This window comes from Odocoileus virginianus, chromosome 23 (assembly GCF_023699985.2).
Source record: "Odocoileus virginianus isolate 20LAN1187 ecotype Illinois chromosome 23, Ovbor_1.2, whole genome shotgun sequence".
In the NCBI taxonomy this organism is placed as follows: Eukaryota; Metazoa; Chordata; class Mammalia; order Artiodactyla; family Cervidae; genus Odocoileus; species Odocoileus virginianus.
This window is the reverse complement of record NC_069696.1, coordinates 47,043,546-47,064,216: the sequence shown is the minus strand read 5'-3', so window position 1 is coordinate 47,064,216 and position 20,671 is coordinate 47,043,546. Positions and strand designations below refer to the sequence as shown.

The 20,671-nt window shown below is 42.9% G+C and overlaps 1 protein-coding gene across 1 annotated transcript in view; it reads right to left on the bottom strand.

The window, feature by feature from the left end:
• Positions 1–17,490, bottom strand: part of PAH (phenylalanine hydroxylase) — an 82,348-nt gene extending 64,858 nt beyond the window's left edge. The window contains exons 1-2 of the mRNA XM_020880112.2: positions 17,328–17,490; positions 9,659–9,763 (exon numbers count right to left, since the gene is read on the bottom strand). Coding sequence (XP_020735771.2) covers positions 9,659–9,763; positions 17,328–17,387 — 165 coding nt within the window. The 5' untranslated portion in view covers positions 17,388–17,490. The remainder of the gene's footprint in view (positions 1–9,658; positions 9,764–17,327) is intronic.
• Between the last annotated feature and the right edge of the window lie 3,181 nt (positions 17,491–20,671).

Here is a 20,671-nt window from a genome sequence, read left to right as displayed (position 1 = left end):
CATCTTCGCGGACATTTTGGCAGAGGCAAGAAAAGTTAGAGCTCAACATGGCAAAGCCAATTTCATAACTTGCCCAGGAGTTAATTTCTGCAGACAAGAAGGCAGAGTGACAACTTGACGACTCAGGACTCTTGAAAAGAGCGTGGGGACCAGAAAAAAGCAAAGTGAAACGAATGGTCTATTTTAACAAGGATTGACCAGAAACCCTTTTGTGCTCCCATCCATGAGGAAAATCTTCCAAAAGGGGGATTCGTCATGAATGAATGACGATGAAACACAGAATGGATATGATGAAATGTGAAAAATGGATTCGTGCTTCTGGACCTTTTCTTGAACTCAAGCTCCTTCTTTTCCTCTTCCATTTCATTCCTCAAGGAAAGAAGAATGGTAACGTGAAAAGTGTGGGCTTTGGGACTAATCTGAGTTCAAATTCTGTTCTGTACTCAATACCTTTGGAAACATTAGTTAGCCATTATGAACTTTTATTTTCCATGTTTAATATAAAAATCATAATATTATCTGGCAGCTTAAAGAGCATTAACAAGAGAGAAAGCGCCTAGCACCATTGTGGCTTCAATCGCAGTTTCTCAGTAAGAAGTCAGTATAGCCTACCTTTCTCAACCTGGCACAGATACATATTCTCCTGGAAACTGAAACACATTAAGCTGGCAAGTCACTTCCCCTTTAATATTTGCTGTACTTTAAGCCCTTCTCAGCTTTTCCCCTGAAAGTATGTTTCCAAAAGGAGAATGAAATGCTGAGCATATTTTCAGATGAGACTAGATTGGAAAAGGGGAGTTTCTTGAATTCTTGGACCTCCTACATGCTGTTGCCTTGGCATAAGCTCAAATGAAGTTATGTCCTGGTCTGTTTCAGAGCTTTCTGGGGTGGGAGGCAACATCAAAGACAGTCACAGATGATGGGCCACATCACTGGTCTCACATAAATAGACAGGAGCTTTCATAACTCATTCAATCCAACACCTTCCTGGTGCCAAACACTGCCCTAAGCACTGGGCTCTAAGAGCAGACAAAGCAGGAAAAATCCCTGCCTTCCTGGAGCTTACATTCTGGAAGGAAGACACAAATAATAACTATGATAATAAAATATACAGTCTTCAGATGGAACATACAAAAATAAGCAGAGAAGAGGGACAGATTATTCCAGAGGTTCAATCGAGGTGCCATTTTAAACAATGGGATCATGAAATCCTCAAAAAATAAACAGGTGACATGTAAGCCTAGACCTAAAATCAATGAGGAAGCAAATCATAAGGGAACAGAAAGTGGAAGGGTCCTGCGGTCAGCCATTTCACAATATGACTGAAGACCAGCAATGAGGCGAGTATTACAGGGGTAGAATGGGCAGGGGGCGGTAGGATATGAGGCAGAGAAGTAACCAAGAATAACCTGTTGGCCATTATCTTAATCTTGGTTTTCACTTGGAGTGATATTAAGAACCTATGTGTAAAATAGATAAACAACAATGACCTACTGTAAGCAAAGGGAACTCTACTCAACATTCTGTAATAACCTATAAAGGTAAAGTATCTGAAAAAGGCTTCCCTGATAGCTCAGTTGGTAAAGAATCTGCCTGCAATGCAGGAGACCCTAGTTCGATTCCTGGGTCAGGAAGATCCACTGGAGAAGGGATAGGCTACCCACTCCAATATTCTTGGGCTTCCTTTGTGGCTCAGTTGGTAAAGAATCTGCCTGCAGTGTGGGAGACCTGAGTTTGATCCCTGGATTGAGAAGATCCCCTGGAGAAGGGAAAGGCTACCCACTCCAGTATTCTGGCCTGGAGAATTCCATGGACTGTATAGTCTATGGGGTGGCAAAGAGTCAGGACACGACTGAGAGACTTTCACTTTCATCTGAAAAAAGAATGAATATATGTATGTATGTAACTTAAACACTTTGCTATACACCTGAAACTAACACAACATTGTAAATCAACTACACCCCAATAAAATAAGCTATGAGAGGTAGAAAGGCAGAGGGAGAGAGAGATTGTCACTCATGTTTTCAATGAAGCACTCTGGCAGGTATTTTAAGAATAAACTGGGGACTTCCTGGTGATCCAGTGGTTAGGACTCTGTACTTCCACTGCAGACGGCATAGGTTCAATCCCTGGTTGGAGAACTGAGATCCCACAAACCTTGGGGCACAGCCAAAAAAAAAAAGACTGCAATGGGACAAAGGCAGAAACTGTCTGGGGATGGCCACAACATCTGGGGTGAGAAATAGCAGTTACAAAAATAGAGAAGTCTCACAGAGGTACAGGCAGGGCTTCTTGTCTATTTTACTGATCTCTTCTTGTGAGAGGTCCAGTAACAGCCCCAGTTGACTAAGAGTCTAAAAATCAAACCCACTGGGCTAAAGAGGAAACCAAAAACATTCAGGAAAGCAGGAGCAGCACAATTAAAGTCTAGAGGGAGCTCAAGATTCTCCCCAACTCCACACTAGAGGCGAGTTCTCGGGCAGGTTCAAGTTAACTTTCAGGATTCACCCCCTGGAAACCATCTTTTAGGATCCCACTCTCACCTCCCCTGGGAGTGTCTCTGTGGTCAGCTCCTATCTTCCCTTCCCCTGGTCTTGTCCCTCTTTGTTGGGTTATTTCTTCCTCATCTTCCCCTCCCTGTGGTTGGAACTGTGTCCAATTCAGAGGGAAACCCTTTCCTGGGGAAGAGCTGGGCTGGCAGCTTACTCCAGGCTCTTTTCAAGGCTTTACAGGAAAGAGCTGTCCTGTTCCAGGTTCCCCTTTCTACCCCTTGTTTTCGGCACCAAAGAGATAAAATCTAAATGGCCCAGTGGCCTGTTTCAGTCCAAGCTATCCATGTGCAATCACAACCCACGTGCCATCAATAGACCACGGCACTCCATCTACATTTTCACAACATGGGACTGAACTTTATGATGAAAGTTTAGAAAGTCAGCTCCATGCTACTGTTTCTCAAATATGCCTGGTTTTGAACAGATGAACAGCTGAAAACAGTGCCAGTTTTCCATTTGAGGTTCCTTTATTCAATAACTGGATCACCAAACATACTCTAAATGTTTGAGGCAGCACCATCTGCATGGACACACAACAGAAGCAAGCTGAAGATCCATCAATAAGAAATAAAGTATAGTCACACAATGGAAAATAGAGAGGAAAAAAAAGTGAACGAGCAAAAATACATGCACAAATCTCAAAAACGATGCCCCCCATCTTCTCCCCCAAAAGAAAACTGCAGACAGACTATTACAATATGATTCCAATCTTATGAAGATTAAAAGCTTACAGGATAATTTTTTTTAAAATGAAAAAAATTAAAAAATACAAGCTTACAGGATAAACAACAAGGTCCTGTATAGCACAAGGAATTATATATATATAATATCTTGTGATATACCATAATGGAAAAGAATATGAAGTCTATATATGTAAAGTATATATGTTCATATACAAATGAATCACTTTGCTGTATACCAGAAATTAATACAGCATTGTAAATCAACTTTAGTTCAAAAAAGCAAAACTTGCAAGACCATGCTATATATCCTAATGGATATCTTTATATAACAAAGTCTAAAAAGATGCATGGGAATAATATGTATCAAATTCAGATTAATAGCTACTTCTGAGGAGGGAAGTACAAGGGGAAGGGGTACCCAGGGATTTAAGTCATTTCAGTAATGATTTACTGCTTAAATAGGAAGTAAGTTACATGGGCATTCTTTATATCATTATCTATATTTTGGGGTTTAAATAAGATGAAAAAGTCATTTGGGTTGTAAGAACTTTTCCCCAGTGAAACTCAATGCTCTTCTTATTTTGACTAAAGATGGAATGTTCCCTGTAAACACGTTACTGCCGCAACAGCTCTGGACCAAGGCCAAAAGGATAAAAGGAACTCTCGTGATTCAGTCTTGATGCTGTCCTGCTCACCAGACGCAGGAGTCATAGGCAGGACCTGAAGCCCAAAGTCGAGAGCAGTAAACATCTCATTATCTGCCAAACGTCTCCTCTGCAACCCGCCTCTGTTCCCAGGAACACTGAGGTTGGTGGATGGTAAAGGATTCAAGGATTCCGTGACCTGGATATGTATTTACTCTCTCCCCTCAAGTCATTTGTTTCTTCATTCTGGAATTGACTCCCCTGTTTTCCTCACTAGTCAGTCCTTTAGGTTTCAGCTTAAACGTTATGTCTGCAAGAAACTTCTTAACCAATTTTTCCCCCAGCCTGGGTTAAGAATGCTCATGGAAGCCTGAGCTTCTCCTCGTTCTGTAGGTGCAGAGAGTGACTGCTTCACTCATCCCAGTCTCCTCAGCACCTATGTACGGTCTGATAACCGCTGATACTCACAGAAGGTTAATGGAAGGCATGCATGAGACAGAATGAGCTCGTTGAGTGTCTTGTGAGGGTGGGAGGTGGGTCATCTGTGCAGAGAGGGAGCAGAGAAAGTGACTGTGACATAGACGGTACTTGTGAACATTTAGACTATAAACACACAGAGAGATTTGTTTTCAAATCTACTGTGAAAATGGAGGGTGATCTTGGAAGCAGTTTTTAGCTGAGTGTCTAGCCCTGGGCGGCTTGCTTAGTCTGAACCTGTGTGTCTCCATCAGTTAAATGATGGCAACTGAGCACACTCATCATGTGCTTCGGAGCTCTGCGTATGTGCCTGACGGCTTATTCCTGTCCTTAGGGAATTGGAGGTAAAATGATTAGTGGCGTTCTGGCAGAGAAAGGGAGACCTCTTCTCTGCAACTTCTCCCAGGAGTTAGATTCTAATTTTATAGCCCATTACTAAGCCATTTGCAATAAAGACTCTCAGGAGACTATTTTTCTAAGTAGGCGAAGGATATGAGTGAGTAGAAGCTAAAAATAAAGAGAACTTTGGAAAATGCAGAGAATTGAGAGATCAATGTACTGAGGACAGTGGGATTTTGGGGGTTAGCAGACAGAGGTTTGAGTATGTTCCTAATTATTTGGCCCCAATTCACGAAACCATCTGCCTCATCACCCCCATCACCAAACAACCAATGCATGTAAACACCATACCTCTGTATCTCCAATGCAAATATCAAGCCTATTACATTCTTTTTTTAAGTTAATGAATCTTTATTTATTTTTGTATTATTAGCATTATTTTTAATTGGAGGATAATTGCTTTATAACATTGTCTTGGCTTTTGCTATATAATACGAATCAGCTGTCAGTATAGATATATAGATATAGATATATCCCCTCCGTCTCGAGCCTCCCTCCCACCGCCACCCATCCCACCTCTCCAGGTTTGCGTTGCATTCTGATGTTGTTACTGCTGAGGTCTAACAGACCAGGAGCGCACTGGCAGGCAGTACCACCACTTGGTGGGATGATGACTTTGGTGTTAATCAGCTGTGGGAAAGACAGTCGTGCTCATCAAGGATGGAGGTGACTGCAAGAGTACTTAGCAAGGGGCTCATCGGTGCAGGTGATTCCACCATATAACATTTCTCCTCCATTGCCAATTTTGGAGAAACTAGAATGGATTTTTCCTTTGTCTTTACTAAGGAAAGGTAAGTTTATTTATACCATAATTTTTTCATTGATTCTGCCCTGCCTTTTTACTAGCTGTTTTGATAGTAATAATGCTTGAAATCAGTGCCTTCCAGTTCTCTTCTACAGTAGAGATGATGCCTTTAAGTGATTTGAAGTATACTCCCTGTAATTTCGTGCTTTGTCCTTTTGCCTGTGAAGTAACAAAAAATAAGCAGTATTCCTCTTTCTGACTCTTTTTGACTTCATGGACTGTAGCCTGCCCGCCAGGCTCCCCTGTCCATGGGATTCTCCAGGCAAGAATACTGGAGTGGGTAGCCATTCCCTTCTCCAGGGGATCTTCCCCACCCAGGGATCAAACCCAGGTGTCCCACACTACAAGCATTCTTTACCATCTGAATCACCAGGGAAGCCCCATTCTTTTTCTATGATGGCACTTCAAGTATTTGAATGAAACTATTGTTTCCTCGCCGCATAATTCCTTTTCAAGTCAATTAACCTTAATCTTAATCCTTTAGCTATCTGTCACAGAGCTAAGAATGTAAGTCTCTGATGCTCCAAGACTCTCCAAAAATGATACTGCATAGAAATAATGAGAGCAAACATTTATTGAGCTCTTACTATGTGACAGATACTATCATTAAGTACTTTGCCTGTGTTAATTTATTTAATTTTCACAACAGCCCTACAAAAAAATCTTATTACCTTCAGTTTAAACATGAGGAAACTAAGTCACCAAGAGGATAAATAACTTTCCTAAGGTCACCCAGTTCACAGGTGGCACAACTGGATTTTCAACCCAAACAATTTGGTTCCAGACAACATAGTCTTAATCCCAATGCCATTCTACTCCTCAGGGTCCCAAATCTCACTCATAACTGAGTCTGGAGCTCCCAACTCTATAATAGCGTAAGTTCAGTGGGATACTAGTGCCTGCAAAATGGTAATATGTCTTTGTTGAACAAGGTTCCATGGTCAAAAACATTTGGGAAATGCTGAGTAAGGTAACACTGAATAAGCTTCCACTCTGCAGGGCTTTCCAAAGTCTTTAATATTTTCACAAGCATCAGGGGTCTCCAAAATCTAGATGCAGAATTTTTCAACCCTATTAACCTTTGGAACTCTCATGTAATAAAACACCTAATAATATGTGGCATTTGATAGAATATTGCTTAGGAAACACTGCCCTAAAGTGTAGTTTAGATTCATCCTTATTCTTTTTCTTTTCTTTTTTTTTTTTCTGGCAGAAAATGATTTCATTTTATATGATCCAGAAGTTTAGCATCATCTACACAACATAAATGGCTTCCCCATGGGGTCAGCAATAAAGAATCTGCCCGCAATTCAGGAGACGCAAGAGACACAGGTTTGATCCCTGGGCGGGGAAGATCCCCTGGAGGAGGGCATGGCAACCCACTCCAGTATTCTTGCCTGGAGAATCCCATGGACAGAGGAGTCTGGTGGGCTACAGTCCATGAGGTCACACAGAGTCATATACAACTGAGCGACTAAGCACACATGCACACAATTTAAAGTTTTGTATCTAACACTTACTTCTCCATCTCATTGAGGGTATCATGAGAGGCGTGAAGTGCACAAATACACTGTGGCCACCATAACCCCTGGTTCTACTAAGCTGTGCTTACTGCACTGTGCTTACTCGCTCAGCCGTGTCCGGCTCTTTGCCACCCTATGCTATTCTACTTTTTTTCCTGCCTTGACTCTTGGTCATTGCAATTTGCTATAAATGCTCACAATACATACTAAGCCATTTATTCTAAATTTTTTTTTTTTACTTTTTTAGGAAAAAAACTTAAATCAAGGCTCCTGAATATCTCTAGGCGTCTAATCTTTTTTTGCTCTTCACACAGTCTCAAAGATTTCTCATGGGGCTCATAGATAACAGGAACAGACATCAAGTGAGAATCTTATGCGGACTCAGAGCCATACCATGCATTTTATGTGGCACATAAAATCTCCCCGACCGAGGGAGGTGTGCGTCATTAGTTCCAGTTTACAGATGAGTAAGCAAAGGCACACATTAAACAACGGGTCACGGCCAATGAACTTTGGCATTCAATCGTCCCACGTGCAGTCCATGTTTCTTGGGTACATTTCATCCTGGTAAATAGTTACTTGTGGCTTACTTATTAGGTTGAAAACATCCTGTTAATTTACTATTATTTAATTTATTAACCTTAAGGTCTGACTGTTGCGAGGAAAATGCTTATGAACCGTGTAATACAGAGGCAAAAATGTGACATTCCTGTATTTTACAGATATATTCTTTCTCAGGATCAGCTTGCCATGCAGAAACCTCTCTGTCTCTCTTTTCTACACTCATTTCTTGCTCTCACTCAGGCAGATATTTTTATTCCTCACTTTGGATAGCCAGGTTTAATTTCTTTAAAACAGACTTTATTTTTTAGGTCAACTTTAGATTTACAGAAAAAGTAAGAAGCTAGTAGAGAGAATTCCCATATATTCTGAAGCCAATTTCCCCAAATATTAGTGTCATGTATAAGTACAGAACATGTGTTATAATGAATGAACTGATGCTGATATATTATCACAAACTAAAGCCCATACTTGATTTGAATTTCTTTAGTTTGTGTCTCATGTCCTCTTTCTGCTCTACAATCCCACTCAGGACACTACATTATAATTAGTTGTCATATACCTTGAGGCTCCTTTGGACTGGGACAACTTCCCAGACACTTCTAGTTGTTGATGACCTTGACAGCTTTGAAGAGTACTAGTCAAGTATTCTGTACACTGTTCCTTAACTGGAATTTGTCAGATGTTTTCCTCATGGTTAGACTGGGGTTATGGGTTTAGGGAAAGAAGATCACAGAGGTGAAGGGCCATTTCATCAAGTCACTCTGTATGGCCCACACCAAAGGAGTGGAGAGTTATGTTCTTTTCCTTCTTTGACTCCAGAGTGTCTGTTTAAATTATTTGGCATTCTTCTGCCCAGGAGATCTGTCTCTTCACCTATTGATGTATTCAGTCACCAGGTAGAATGTAACTAAAGTACTAGGGGGTAAAAAATTATTTGGTTCAAAAATATTTCTTCTTACAATCCAGGGCAAAAGCATTTTTGAACGTCTATTTTCCTTTGCTCATATTTAAATATAATCTCATTCTTCATTTATGATTTGATGCTGGAGGATAATCGCTTTGCAATGTTGCATTAGTTTCTGCTGTTCAACAAAGTGAATCAGCTGTAACTGCACACACATCCCCTTCCTCCCAAACCTCCTTCCCACCAACTTCCCCCAGCGCATCCCACCCCTCTGGGTCAGCGTTACACAGCAGCTTCCCACGGTAGTGTACACATGTGAGCGCTACCCTCTCGATTCATCCCACTCTGAGCCTGCAGACGATATAAAGACGACTCACACAAGGCTCCCTGCTGGAAGAAACACTCCTCGGGGTCAGTCAGAAATGTATGCATTTCACAAGGTAAATAAGTGCTGGGAAAGTGTGAGTCTGTGGTCCAAAGTTAGTGTTAGTTAGTAGTTAGTCTAACTAGTTAGTGTTAATCTAACTAACTAACTAGTTAGTGTTAGTCTGTAGTCCAAAGTCTGTAGTCTCTCAGTGTTTGGGAACACTGAGAGAATAGTACCATCATCCTTCTGTATCCATGGAGGACTGATTACAGGACCCCATGGGTACCAAAACCCCTGGATGCTCAAGACCCTTATATAAAATGGCAGTGCTAGGATAATGAGTACAGTTAGGCCTCCCTACCAGTGAGCTGCACATCTGTGGATTCAATCAATCCCAGACAGAAATTTTGGTTGACTCTGAAGGAGGTATGACTTGTAAATATGAAGGCCAACTGTAATTAATTCAGGCAAAGTTTGATACAGGAAGATGGAGTCCAGTGTTGACTTCCTGGGTGTGCAACCATGATTCTGAATGATCCTAATTATGGAAATGGAGAAACCTTAGCTCACAGACAATGAAAGATTTATCTAAGATCACACAGTTGGGTAATGTAAGAGCCTAAGCTGAAAATCAAGTCTTCCAGTTCCAGACCCTATGTTCTTTTCACTGCATCCAACCAGAAGATAACACAGAAGTCTGCTGTGCCATGACTTAAAGCTGAAATGAACAGAGCACTTACCTCAAATAAACGTAAAACTTTGGCCAGTGCACCAACTTCTTCTTTGAGTGAGAAGATCAGTGATACAGCATTTTGATCGGAGTTGCCTTCAATATAGCTCGTTTCCTATAGGAGTAAATGCATTTGAGTGAAATGTTTTTTTCACAGCTCAGCAATTCGGTCCTGTGAAACCTCCAAGGAAGAAGTGAGCATGAACTTTCTCTTCTAGTTAAGCCTTGGAATACAATGAGCTACATACATTCTATATAGAAGTACACATGCAAGGGAAAATAAGTAAATCAAGGAAAGTAAAACACTAAATGACGCTCACAGATCATATTTCAGTTTTAGAAAACTCTACTTTTTCACTGGGGCTTCCCTGGTGGCTCAGATGGTAAACAATCTGCCCGCAATGCAGGAGATCCAGGTTCAACCCCTGGGTTGAGAAGAGTCCCCCCTGGAGAAGGGAATGACTACCTACTCCAGTATTCTTGCCTGGAGAATTCCATGGACAGAGAAGCCTGGCCAGTTACAGTCCATGGGGTCGCAGAGTCAGACACGACTGAGTAATTAACACACACACAATTATTCACTGATGTCACCAGTCACTCTAAAGATTGCCTTTCAGTGACACCAAGTGCGAGGTACAATCAGGGCTCTGAGAGAAACAAATGAATAAGAGGATGCCCCATTCATCAGCAGCTCAAATTTTTCCTTAATAGACACATACACAACAAGCAAAGTAAGTAGGAAAAGATCTTAAAGGTGGTATGATGGTTCAACAATTGTCCCAGGAAAACACAAAAACAGAGGGTAGAAAATACTAAAATTAGAACACACACAGGCTTTTAGCTCCAAAGACGTGGGTTGGAATCCTCTCTCTTCCACTGACCAACCAGAGCACTCTGGGACCAACAGCTTAACCTCCTTAATCTCCTCATTTGTGAAATCAGGCTAATGTATAATCATGCCAAGCCCTATCAAAACAGTATTCAGATGATGAAAGTAAGACAGAGAGAAAATATTTTAAATATAATATTAAGAAAAGCGTACAAAATTATGGAAATACTAAAAATACCCACAAAAGATTTCTTGGTCTTCAGTAAAGATCTCGCAGGAGCATTAACTTGCTCCCAGATGCTGGGATCTGAGATACCAATTGTTGAAAGAGAGTCACAGAATACATAAGAGCACACAAATAACCTACTGGAAGATGGATGTCTTAAAACAGCAAAGAATGTCAAGGATCTAACTCTTTCTCCAGCCACATGACAGCAAATTAAGGTGAGACTAGGGTTGCCACTCCACAAAGGGTTGGCCGAAGTCTTAAAATTTTAAAGTTAAGGATTAAATTAGGTTTGACAATAATACACAAAGTTCCATGTGTGCCTTCAAATACACATCATATACCTAAAACTGGGAACAAAAACTCCATGCAGAACAATTACTCTCTTGTAAGCAAGTTAATGAAATTAGCGGAATTGATGTCGCGTTATCTCAGTGAGAAGGCTGTCCTGGGCAGGCTCTCGGTGACTTGGCATCTTAAGTGCTGTGTGGCCACTGATGACCCTTAGGATGAAATTCTTTTAATTCAGAGAATTCAGATTTTCCCAGAACCTCACCTGAAACAATGTGGGGGAAGAACCAGAATTATCAGTAAGTGTGATCAGAGGGAGCCTTGATGAATAGCAAGACTGAACTGTTATATATCTTTGTATGGATCACAGTACTATCTTTCTAAAAAAAATTTTTTTTGGATCTACCATATATTAAAAGCCCCTATAAAGTCATGTCTGACTCTTTGTGACCCCATGGACTGTAGCCTACCAGGTTCCTCTGTCCATGGGATTCTCCAGGCAAGAATACTGGAGTGGGTAGTCATTCCCTTCTCCAGGGGATCTTCCCAACCCAGAGATTCAACCCGCGTCTCATGTCTCCTGCACTGCAGGAGGTTCTTAACCACTAGTACCGCCTGGTTAGTATACTGTCCTAAGCATTATAATAAGCACTTGATTTGGATCATCTCATTTAATTTTGATAACTGTCTAGAAAGTAGGTTCTCTCCAAGTGCCGTTTTTATCGATGACAAGAGGAAGGCTTAGAGAAGTGACATAACTCGTCCAGAGCCGCAAGATTAGCGGTGGAGCCCATGTCACTGGATGCCAGCACTCTGTCCCTGAATCACAACTTCCTATGGGCTCTACTTTCTGCCTCCAACCCTGCCAGAGACACACAAACCAGTCACTGATGTCGGTCTTCCTCCTAGGAGAGAACACTAAGCCCTCGGTTCTTCCCAGTTTCCTTGAAAGGACAAAAAATTTCTACTTCCAGTTCACTTGGCAACATTTTCCTTTCTGTTGGCTTCCAGGAAACAGAACATTTCAACAGATGTCACCTATGACTAGTGCGATTCAGATGTGAATGTGTGAAACTCTGTCAGCCACCACCTTCCCACTTCCACCCAGTCCAGTCTGACCTTCTCCAGAAATGGCTCTCAGGGTCAGGCCTTTCTTTGGTTCCCACGGACAACACTCCAGCCCTTAGTGACTGGCAGTGATTGGATGCCCCTAGCAGAATTTAGGGCTTCAGAGGAGCCTGGTGGGCTATAGTTCATGGGGTCACAAGGAGTCAGACATGACTTGGCAACTGAACAACAACATGGCCAACAGTATACAATACTTCTTTTGAATTTTCAAAAATCTCCTTGGTGCCTCATCTCCTGAGATTCACCCTCAGGAAACTCCTCTCCAGAAAACTGACTTCCTCCTTGTTCTTTCAACACCTCACTACCAGAAACGCACTGCATCCCACCCTCTTCCCCTTTCAAATCCATTACCCTTCCTCAAAAGCCCCACAAGTAGTATTTCTCTCAAAAAACTTCTGTACTCCTCAGCCAAGGTGAATAACCCCTCCTCAGTCTAGGTATTCCGTTTGTCTCCTGATGCCCTCATGGGACTTGAGGATAACTGAGTCACAGAGACAGGCTTGTCCAAATCTCATTTTGGGGAAACTATGGGCCAAAGAACGTGACTGACCTGAGAGCACACAGGAAGTGCATGGCAGTTAAGAGCTCAGGCTCCTGCTGTGGGGAACAGCACGGAGGTTCCGCACAAAACTAAACATAGAATCGCCATATGATCCAGCAGTCCCACTCCTAGACATTTATCTGGATGAAACTATATTTCAAAAAAATACATGCACCCCAATATTCATCACAGCACTATTCACAATAGCTAAGACCTGGAAACAACCGATAGGTCCATCTGACAGATGAATGGATAAAGATGTAGTACATATATATATATACCAGAATATATACATATTGAAATATATATATATTGCCAGGAGAAATATCAATAACCTCAAATATGCAGATGACACCACCCTTATTATTTTGAAATGAGGAAACAGACTCAGCAAGATTAAGTGGCTTGTCCAAGGACACTCAGCTAATGAGTGGCAGAGCCTGTAAGTGAACCCAGGTCCAATAACTCCAAAATCCTTAGTCTAAATCCCAGTGACCCAACTGGAACAATAGCTCCCTCTTCAAAGCTTGAGGGACCTGAACTGAAAGGAAGCGCATGGAATTTTGTGAAATGATGTTTCTTGGATGGATTCTGATTCCAATACTGTTCTGTGGACCAGCATGGGATCTTGGGCAAACCTTATCCAGAATGTGTTTAAACTTGCTCATAATCTGTAATTATTTGCTTCAAATAGATATGTGAGTTGACTTAAAAACACATGTACACTCAGGATGCATAAAGGTACAGAAAATTAGTTTAAAAACTAGAAAAGGTGAAAGAAAGCAGGAAGAAAAAAAAAGTCTTTACTAGCAACCAAGAAGAAAAGAATTTTGATCACTGAGAATTGCACAACTGCCCTCATCTCACATGCCAGAAAAGTAAAACTCAAAATTCTCCAAGCAGGGCTTCAACAGTACGTGAACCATGAACTTCCAGATGTTCAAGTTGGATTTCCAAAAGGCAGAGGAACCAGAGATCAAACTGCCAACATCTGTTGGATCATCAAAAAAGCAAGAGAATTTCAGGAAAAAATCTACTGCTGCTTTATTGACTATGCCAAAGCCTTTGACTGAGTGGATCACAACAAACTGTGGAAAATTCTTCAAGAGATGGGAATACCAGCCCACCTGACCTGCCTCCTGAGAAATCTGTTTGCAGGTCAGGAAGCAAGAGTTAGAACTGGACATGGAACAACAGACTGGTTCCAAATCCGGAAAGGACTACATCAAGGCTGTATATTGTCATCCTGCTTATTTAACTTATATGCAGAGTACATCATGAGAAACATTAGGCTAGATGAAGCACAAGCTGGAATCAAGATTGCTGGGGGAAATAGCAATAACCTCAGATATGCAGATGACACCACCCTTATGGCAGAAAGCGAAGAAGAACTAAAGAGCCTCTTAATGAAAGTGAAAGAGGGGAGTGAAAAAAGTTGGGTTAAAGCTCAACATTCAGAAAACTAAGATCATGGCATCTGGTCCCATCACTTCATGGCAAATAGATGAGGAAACAGTGGGAACAGTGGCTGGCTTTATTTTTTTGGGCTCCAAATTCACTACAGATGGTGATTGCAGCCATGAAATTAAAAGACACTTGCTCCTTGGAAGAAAAGCTATGACCAACCTAGACAGCATATTAAAAAGCAGAGACATTACTTTGTCAACAAAGGTCCATCTAGTCAAAGCTATGATTTTTCCAGTAGTCATGTATGGATGTGAGAGTTGAATTATAAAGAAAGTGAGTGCTGAAGAATTGATGCTTTTGAACTGTGGTGTTGGAGAAGACTCTTAAGAGTCCATTGGACTACAAGGAGATCCAACCAGTCCATCTTAAAGGAAATCAGTCCTGAATAGTCATTGGAAGGACTGATGCTGAAGCTGAAACTCTAATCCTTTGGCCACCTGATGTGAAAAACTGACCCTGATGCTGGGAAAGACTGAAGGCAGGAGGAGAAGGGGACAACAGAGGATGAGATGGTTGGATGGCATCACCAACTCAATGGACATGAATTTGAGTAGGCTTTGTTGGTGACGGACAGGGAAGCCTGGCATGCTACAGTCCACGGTAGCACGTGTCAAAGAGTTGGACAAGACTGAGTGACTGAACTGAACTGAGAAATACACTTAACAACAGAAATAAATTCCCTTTGCTTTAGTCTAACAAATATATTCTATTGTTAATATATTTGGGAAAAGAGCAGTTTTCATAACTACAAGCAATTAATCTACAGTAAAGATATTCCAGGGGCACTCACTGTCGACCTTACTGCTTTTGGGGGTCATGGGCAGAGGTCTGTTTTCACATGTGTGATTATACTAACACACATCTACAGTGTAAGACACCCAGAAACAAGAGCAGACATCCTGCGTGGACACACCAAGCCTGTATACTGCAGAATTTATCTACAGGAGGAAGCAGTGTGGTTGCAGGAGTGCACAGGGTATTGGAGTCAGACCTGGGTCTAAACACTGACTCTGTGCCATTTACAGCTATGATTTCTGATTCCTTCATCTTTTAATCCATTGCCCCATTCTATTTTTCATCACAGCACTTATCCTCCACATGAAATTATATGTTCATTTGGTTAAATGTTATAGTCTTGTCTCCTCCACAAGAATTTAAGTTTCACCAGGGCAGACTTTATACCAGCTAGCTGTGCCTAGCTCAGAGTGGTGCTCAATAAGTCTTTGTTGAGTTGAGTGAACGAATGAGCCAGATGTCTCTTGCAGGATCGTTGTGCTTGCATGTGTAGCTCAGCCTTCTATCTGGACTACACCTAGGGCATTCTGTTTACCTGCGTTAGAGCTTCAAGAAGGTAATAAATGTGTCTTTTTGTAGATTGTCAGAGCTGGAGTCCTAGAGACTCAAAAGTGTTAGTAGCTCAGTCCTGTTCAACTCTTTGTGACCCCATGGACTGTAACCCACCAGGCTCCTCTGCCCACAGAATTCTCCAGGCAAGAATACTGGCATGGGTAGCCATTCCCTTCTCCAGGGGATCTTCCTGACCCTGGGATCAAACCTGGGTCTCCCACATGGCAGGCAGATCCTTCACCATCTGAGTCAGCAGGGAAGCCCTCCTAGAGACTATTCTTTATCCACCTCCCCCACCCCCTCATTTTACAGATCCCAAACTGAGCCTCTTCACCCAGTTAGGGGACTTCTTGGTGATACACAGCACCAGCAAACCAAACCCAGAGTCCACATCACCTGATCCCAGGTCCATCACCTTTCCACTGAGAAGCTCCACCAGACACTGGGCTTGACTCACTGTATGTTCCTGCTGCCAGGATTCTGACACATTTTGTTGAACAAACAAATCGTTTCTGGCAAGACACCCCTGGCACTTCTCCTATACTCCAGAAAGCGTGCTACGAGCTTTAAAGATATTATTTCACTTGATTCTCATACTAACTCTAGGATATGGGTATTTTTATTCCAACCTTTCAAATGAATAGACCTGAGGCTCTGCAAAGTTAAATAGCTTGCTTTCAACACACAGGTATTACAGGGCACTCTCTAAAGCCTCCTCTTTACATGCCCCCCCGCCATCATCGATAGTGATCATTTGTGGTTCTTAGGCTTCTAAGTACTCTGTAAATGAAGTTTTCGGATCCCATGGCTCCCTAACCAGATTGCTGCCTCTAACCTCCCACCATGCTTGTGAGGATCCCATGGCCAGCAGCACAGAAGCTAAATAATGGCACAGCTGGGGTCAGTTCTGGGATCTGAAACCCATGGCGTCCCTCTTCAACATGAAGTTCTATCTCCCAAGTCCTATATACCATTTCCAAAGGAAGTCTTTCTCTTCGGATTAAAAAAAAAAAAGTCCACTTTTCTGCACTCTCTAGTTATACTAAAACATCAATCACCCTCTGTCCTCCAGCCCCCCTGGTCTTTAAATCATTCTTAATAATCCTACAGATGACAAATGCCCATAGACCCACCTTATCTCCCAGGGCTGGGCTTTAAGTCTGAACCCTAAATTCTGGGAACGTGGCCAGTCAATTAAAGAACTCTGCAGTTCACCTCAAGGGACAGGCAACACTTTCTAGAGAAATGAACGCACCCTGGTCATTATTCCTGCCACATTTAAGGTTCTCTTACATTCCAAGTTCAAGGCTAACTCTTGAGTATTTTCCTCTGTGTTTAATTTTCTCCTTCCCCAGGTGGGAGTAAGTCTGGGACCTCTTCATGACCCATTTTCTCCCAAAGGTGAAAAAAAGGATACAATTTCTTACAATTTTGCCATTTTGATTCCTGGCTGAGAACACTTGTAAAACATCACGGAAAGGCAAATCCGGATGGACCCCAACTCCCATTCCAGATTGTTAAGGACCAATGCACAGAAGAAAAAGAAGGCGACAGAGACTTGTGTAGAGACACACAGCGAGTCCATCCGTGGCAGCTCTGAAAGCCGACCCCCAGCTCCTGGAGCTCATTCCCTGAAAGTCACCCAAGAGAGATGTCCTCTTCTTGGGAAACGTGGTGAGCACATGTGTTATCTGTCAACTTCCTAAACGTGTCCATCTTCCTCAAATGAACTCTCAATGTCCTGGTGAGCTGATGGGAGTTGGAAACACCAACACTGCTCAGACCTCTTTCCACGGCGGGAGGTGGGGGCAAACGGCCCTCCCTGCGCAGCTAAGGCCCCCCAGGCTCACCTGTCCAAAGTCGCTGAGTTTCCTGCCCAAGGCTCCGGTCTCCAGGACGAGAGCTGACATGCTGGCTCGGTAGCGCGGGCCTTCTCTACAGTACGGCGGTCAGCCGCAGGGAGATTTGCAAACAGCGCAAACAGCAGGTAGCGCTGAGGTTTTAAACCTGGCTTTCGGGAGGAGCGCCTCAAAGTCTCCTGCCGCGCACCCGCCGCGGGAACGCCCCCCGATGGGCGTTGTCCTGACGCTGCTGGGCTCTGGGTCGGGACCTGGACTACCCAGACGGAAGGGGCGGGCGGGGCGGCCGGGGAGGGTGTGACGGCTGCCCAGAAGCCGAACTTGGCTGCCCTCCTGGCATGTGGGAAGGCCAGCGAGGGAGGGCAGGACCACCTGTGCCCTGGCGATTAGACAGGTTGGGCATTTCCAGGACTTTCCAAAGCCCGGGCACAGATTCTCTGCCACTGGAGTAAATCTGTGGCTGCCTGATGAAAACAATTATAAGAAGCAGAGTCAAGATCCTAGAGTGACCCACTCCAGTACTCTTGCCTAGAAAACCCCATGGACGGAGGAGCTTGGTGCAGGCTACTGTCCATGAGGTCGCAGAGGGTTGGGCACGACTGAGCGACTTCACTTTCCTTTCTAGTAACCACCAAAGAAACGACCTTTTGGGGTCTGACTTCAGAAAACTAAATAGGTGACGCTGTGAATACTGGGCACTGTTGCTAAGGAGCAGAGGTGGGAGCAGGACCTGGGCTGAAATGCAGCCCGCGTGTCACTGAGTTGATTACATCGCCGCTGGGAGCGCGCAGAAGGGGGTGGTGGCAGTACCTTACCAGGACGTTGTGGTAAGGCTGTGGGTAAGAGAAAGCATGAGGTTTTGCCCTCTGAGCCACCCTCCCTCCCTCCGAGGTGGCGCTAGCGGTAAAGAACCCGCCTCCCATTGCAGGAGGCATAAGAGAAGATCCGCTGGAGGAGGGCATGGCAACCCACTTCACTATTCTTGTATCCTCTGTCTGTGGGATAGGAGAATTCCTGGAGAATCAATCCCATGGACAGAGGAGCCTGGCAAGCTAGGATCCACGAGGCTGCAGAATCTGAAAGAACTGAAGCGAGATAACAGAGTTCTTGCCGTATAGGTCAGCACCCAGTAACGGGAGATACCGCTTCAAAGTGCACCATAGAAGTGCTTCCTGTGGGCCTGTCTTGTGTGCTATGTGAAGGGGATGCAGGGGGGACCCTGCCTTCATTCTGGAAGACAGACAGCTAACATGTAAGTTTAAGCAGAGTTAAGCCTTCTGAAGAAAATAAAATAGGGGGACGGGCTAATCTGCAGGAAGATGTCATTCACCTCCACTTTTTCAGTTCTGACACTGAGATGAGACACTCATTCCCAGCAGGCAAAACTAATTTATAAGAACACTGCAAAGACAGAAGTTCAGAAAAGATGTGAAACAAATCAAGATCGTCAAGGCCTTGAGTCTCTGCCTAATATTTAGCCAGGAGAGTGTAATGGGCTAAGAGAAAACAAGTCAAGAAGCCAATAATAGAGGCTGCTAGAAATCCACCCATTCCCCTCCCACGATTCTTTGACGGAGCGACCAGGCACATGCCAAAAGATTAAAAAAATAAATAAATCTCAGATTTGGGATTCAAAACAAGCAGATTGATTCCTGATGCCACCACTAACTTTGGTCAAGTCCTTGCCTCAGTTTGTCTTTAAAATGGGGTTTTAACAGGGAGTCTGGCTCAGTGCTCTGTGATGACCTAGAGGGTGATATGAAGGTGGGGTGGGAGGGAGGCTCAAGAGGCAAGGGGTATATATGTGCTTATGACTGACTCGTGATGTTGTACTGCACAGACCCACACAACTTTGTGATGAAATTATCCTCCAATTAAGAATAAACAAATAATAAATTTAAGAGGCAAAAAAATAAAATAAAATGGGGTTTTAAGGGTTGTTTAGGATTCTTGGAGCCTCTATTGCATGCCTGGCTTTCTACTGGTTGCTATGAATACAGACATAATTTCTGTTCAAAAGGAGTCTTTGGGTGTGTGGTTAATATTCCCTGTGGTCAGATGGAGGATCAATGTTGTTGAACATAGAAGAGCAAGACCTTGACTTCCACCCTCAGGAGAATCCATATCCTTGATCAGACTCCAGTGTTCTTCTAGGTGTGATAGACGTGAGGTTCAGCCCCTAGTTCTAGAAGATCCGTTGGAGGAGGAAATGGCAACCCACTCCAGTATACTTGCCTGGAAAGTTCTATGGACAGAAAAGCCTGGTGGGCTACAGTCCATGGGGCCTCAAAGAGTTGGATATGACTGAGTGACTAAGCTCGCACATACACACAGACATGAGATGAAGAGTTTTCCTCCACCCCAAGATTGCCTTACAAACATCACTTCATCCCTTGATGTTGCTGCCATACTAAGGAGAGCAATGAATGTGACAACCCTGTTATGTTGCTATTTAAGAGGCATGCAATGAATAAAAGCAAGCAATAACAGTTTCTTACTTAAATAAATATATGCTGTATGGTGGACACTGCCAAGCATTCCCCATGCGTGGTTTCATTTTTCCCTCTAAAACCTTGAACTACGAATCCCCACTTTATAAATAAAGAAACTGAGACACGGAAAGTTTAAATAAGTAGTTCAAAGTCACGACATTTCACCCAGTTCCAAGGCACTGGCTCTTACACACTCTTCCTTCCCCTTTAAAAATAAGGGCAGTAATGATTTTTAGGACAACAAAATAATAGCACTTCTTTTTTCTTTTCTCATCTACTAAAAATAAAATTCTTAATTTCCTCTCACATAAAAATGACCCAGATCTGTGTTGGGAGGAGAGCACAATTAGTTGCCTGCTGCTTTAGGGGGAAACATTTAGTAGCTTCTTTTCAAAATTGTTTTGGCTAAAAGGGGAAATTTATCCATGCAATAATATTAAAACTCACTTATCATGAGATTGCTGCTGACATGAATTTTGTACTGATTTTAAAAAAACTATCATTTTAATTGGGATGGAATGCAATGTGTTGCTGTTGTGCACTGAGCCCTAAGAAAATTGGTGTAAAAGGAACACCCAAGAATTCAGCCTGTGTGGAGAGGATATGGAGAAAAAGGAACCCTCTTACACTGTTGGTGGGAATGCAAACTAGTACAGCCACTATGGAAAATAGTGTGGAAATTCCTTAAAAAACTAGACATAGAACTGCCAAACAACCCACCAATCCCACTGCTGGGCATACACACCGAGGAAACCAGAACTGAAAGAGTCACGTGCACCCCAATGTTCATCGCAGCACTGTTTACAATAGCCAGGACATGGAAGCAACCTAGATGTCCAATGT